The sequence below is a fragment of the Poecilia reticulata genome, unplaced genomic scaffold (genome assembly GCF_000633615.1).
Source record: "Poecilia reticulata strain Guanapo unplaced genomic scaffold, Guppy_female_1.0+MT scaffold_699, whole genome shotgun sequence".
Lineage (NCBI taxonomy): Eukaryota > Metazoa > Chordata > Actinopteri > Cyprinodontiformes > Poeciliidae > Poecilia > Poecilia reticulata.
The window spans coordinates 1-3809 of NW_007615446.1; the positions used below are offsets into that span (position 1 = coordinate 1).

Genomic DNA, 3809 nt, shown 5'->3' on the forward strand with positions numbered 1-3809 from the left:
AACTCTGCTGGGGTTGCTAGGTGACGGGCGCAACTCTGCTGGGGTTGCTAGGTGACGGGCGGAACTCTGCTGGGGTTGCTAGGTGATGGGCTGGGTTTGGCTGGAGTGATTGCTGTGACGTTTTTGAAATGACTCAACTTCCAAACAAAAAAAACATTATTGCCAAAAACTGACGAGGTGGTTTGTTTTTCAAGCTGTTTTCAGAAGCGGTAGAGACCCGAATGGAAGTATAAAAACATTCAAAATGTGTTATTTATAAAAACCAGATGCTTGTTGTTGTTTACCTGGAATCCCTTGGAAGTGATCATGATGACCAACTCGAAGGCCTCGCCCTTGGAGAACGGCATCCTGCGGATCTTCTCCTCCGACATCCAGGATCCGTCTTTGCGGCTGTTGAAAACCACTTTGTCCCAGCCGTCGAATCGAGGGTTGAAGTGCAGGGCGACGTCGCTGGAGTCCGACTCTCCACACAGAAGGTTGATCCGAAACCTGGGAGAGACAGAACCGAGTTGACCGCAGCGTTTCCAACTTATCCTCACATCACGACCCAAGTCGATTTATTCTGAGCAAACCAACACAAAGTGTTCAGAAGCATTTCAGATGTTTCTCAGAAACAAACACGATCATGAAGCAATTCCACAAACAGGAAGAACATTCCTGCCAAAAAACTCATGAGTTTTGAGATTAATCTGAGATGTTTTCTAAATAAAAAAATGAAAAATTCTGAGCTTCGAAAGTGAGAAAAAACTGAAATTTCCACCTTTTTTAAGAATATTTTTCAGATTACTCTAAAAATTTTAGGTTTTTTTCTAGCAAATGTTTCTTTTTTTTCTAACTCAGAATTTTCCAAGTTTGTTTCTAGAAAATTTCTAAGATTAATCTCAAAATTTCACTTTTTGTTTTTTAATTTCAAAAAATGTCTGATTTTTCAAGCTCAGGAATTTCCAGGGTTTTTCTTGAAAATTAATTTCAAAATGTCTGAACTTTTCTATCAGATTTTCAACTTTTCATGTTGAGAAATTTCTATGAACGTTTTCCATAGAAATTAATTTCTATGGAAATTAATTTCTATGGAAAACGTTCTAGTTTTCAAAGATTAACCTAAAATACTTGGATTTTTTTTGTTGCTAATGTAAAATTTTTGCCATCAGCAAATTTCCAAGTTTTTTTCTAGAAATTTTTTGAGACCAATAGAAAAAGTTTTTTGTGGAAATGTACTCCTTTTATATTCTTTCTACATTGGCCTTCCATAAAAACACGCCCGAAGTCAGAGGTGACTGTAAAAAATGGAGATAAAAACCGAGCGGTGAGACGTCACACAAGTTTCTCTGGAGAAAATAAAAAAGCTTTAATGGATAAAAAAGCTTCAGATTCAGTAAAAGGTTTTAAAAACTCACCTGGTGATGTTTTCAGGAACCGATCCCTGGATGTAGACGGACGCTCCGACCCGAACGCCGCCATGAATGGTACCGAGGTAAGGAATGCTCTGCAGCGCACAAAATGAAACAATCAGCAACTTTTACAGCTGAAAGGTGATTATTGAAGAAAACGACCATTAAAAAAGTCTAGGATGCAACTTGTGAGGTTAAAAAACGAAAAGCAGTTTGAGAGCGATGAAGTTTTACCATCCAACTAACTTTCACGATTTCTCAAAGCGGAACCTTTAAAAACAAAAACAAGATTTTCTTAAATTAATTTACTAAAATCCTTAAATAAGTGAGGATTTAATAAAGCAGGTTTAAAATGTGCAGATTAAAACCAATTAATTTAGATAAACCATCAGCTTTAGTAAAAAAATCCAACTCAAACTCATTTTGATTGTTTTTGGTCACAAAAACTCAGTAAAATTAAAGAAAAACATTTAAATTGTACGAGAATCACAACTTTATTCTCGTACAATTTAATTTTTACATATTTATTTTTTACACTCTGTCATTCTTTGGTAATTAAAATACTTCTGCTGCCTCAGCTTTACTTGCTACATTAAAACCGAACCAAGATAAAAAAAAATAAAACATCTTTTTGACCGTTTGGTCCAGTCAAAGTCCGGCGGCAGATACTCACGGGGTTGTAGACGGGCTGGCAGCCTGGAGGAGCGACGAGAGTCATGGCGATGGACAGAAAGCGGGAAAACAGGAAAGACGATGCAGGAAAATCTGGACTTTATATGAGCAAAGGAGGAGAAACGCGGAGAAACGAGCTGCTGAGATCCTGTTGACTCTAAAAGCTAATAAAACATGGAGGCCGTGTTTTTACCCGAACCAGAACTGATTTTTAAGACGAGGCTCCTGTGGTCTGATGTTGTTGCTCCTCTGTTATCACATTAATTGAAGTGGTTCTGAGTATTTTCAGGAACAGAAACTCCGCCCATCCTCACCTCCGGCCGGGTAGCTGCGGGTATTTCTCTTCTTTTGTTCTGCAGTCAGGTGGGAAGTTAATCCTGCAAACTCAGCGCGAAGGTATGTGTACAAATACGAAGGTTTCAGGGAACAAAAGCGGGAAAGTTAATGGAAAATCTGCAGCTTTTCATCAGAAAATCCTTCATATTTACTAAAGACGAAAGTCCAGCAGGAACTCAGGAGGTTTAAAATATTCCAACCTGCAAAACGGAAATATTTAAATCAAAGAAAATATTTCATTATATGTATTTAGTTTAAAACTAATTTATGGTCTAAATCATCAACATGCTAAAGTCTGCAGTGGGAAACAACTTGAAACTGACAAAAATAAATACAAATTTACTGAAAAATAACCGGTGAAAATCACACTTTGCTTTTGAAATGTGGTTAAAAAATAATTTTTAAAAAAATAAACTGGCCTGGTTGTTGGGTTTCATGACGCTTTTTGTTCAGTATCGCTCTAATAAAACCGTCACAGAACTGCTGGGGATTAAATTACACACAGGGCTGGCTGAATTCAAAGGCACACCACACTTTTCAGATTAAAAAAAATGTGAAAAAATGCAGAAACATTTCTTATTAAACATGTCTTCCACCTCAAGCAGAAGCAACTTACTGTTGGCTGATGACATAAAATCCACTGGTGGACACAGCTAGCTAAAAGGTAGCTAAGCTAACCCTAGTGCACTCATTATTAGGTCTGCTAGCGCCACATGCTACATGCTACAACACAGCATTTAGGGGAAGCTAACATTAAATTCAATTCAAATTATATCTGCCATTGAAAGACAACAACTCACATGCACCGGTTTAATTTTGATTAGTTTACATATTTTAGAAATCCCTTAGATGTTGTGTTTACGTTTTGCTCTCTACCAACAGTCGATAACCAAAACTTTAACACAGACTTTATTCAACTGAAAGTTTTAAAAATTAAATTAGCGCTTTAGACTAAATGTAAACATTAATTTTGGGGAAGCTAGGTGTGCTAAATATTTTCAGGCTAGCAAAAGCGCTAAATTAAAATTTGCACCACTATTAGCAAATTAGGAGAAGGTTCCCATCAGTGGGAACTTATTTTTAAGGAAGCTAAGTGTGCTAAACATTTTCAGGTTAGCATAAGAGCTAAATGAAAAATTACCTCAGCTGTTAGATTTGCGCTAATGTACTGGATACTTAAGTTATTTAGATATGGAGGAAGCTAAGTGTGCTAAATGTTTTCAGGTTAGCAAAAGCGCTAAATGAAAAATTAGCTCCACTATTAGCATATTAGCGTTACTGTCCCTATCATTAGTTTCTTCTTTTGAGACATTTGGATATGGGGGAAGCTAAGTGTGCTAAACGTTTTCAACCTAGCAAAAGCGCTAAATGAAAAATTAGCTCCACTATTAGCATATTAGCGTTACTGTC

The 3809-nt window shown here is 36.9% G+C and overlaps 1 protein-coding gene across 1 annotated transcript; it reads right to left on the bottom strand.

The window, feature by feature from the left end:
• Positions 1-263: 263 nt before the first annotated feature.
• Positions 264-3803, bottom strand: LOC103461167 (galectin-4-like; the record flags this gene model as incomplete). The annotated part of the gene is made up of 3 exons (XM_008403498.2): positions 2065-3803; positions 1398-1486; positions 264-489 (listed from the first exon to the last, which is right to left on the bottom strand). Coding segments are annotated over exons 1-3 (360 nt in total), but the record flags the coding sequence as incomplete, so codon positions are not given.
• Between the last annotated feature and the right edge of the window lie 6 nt (positions 3804-3809).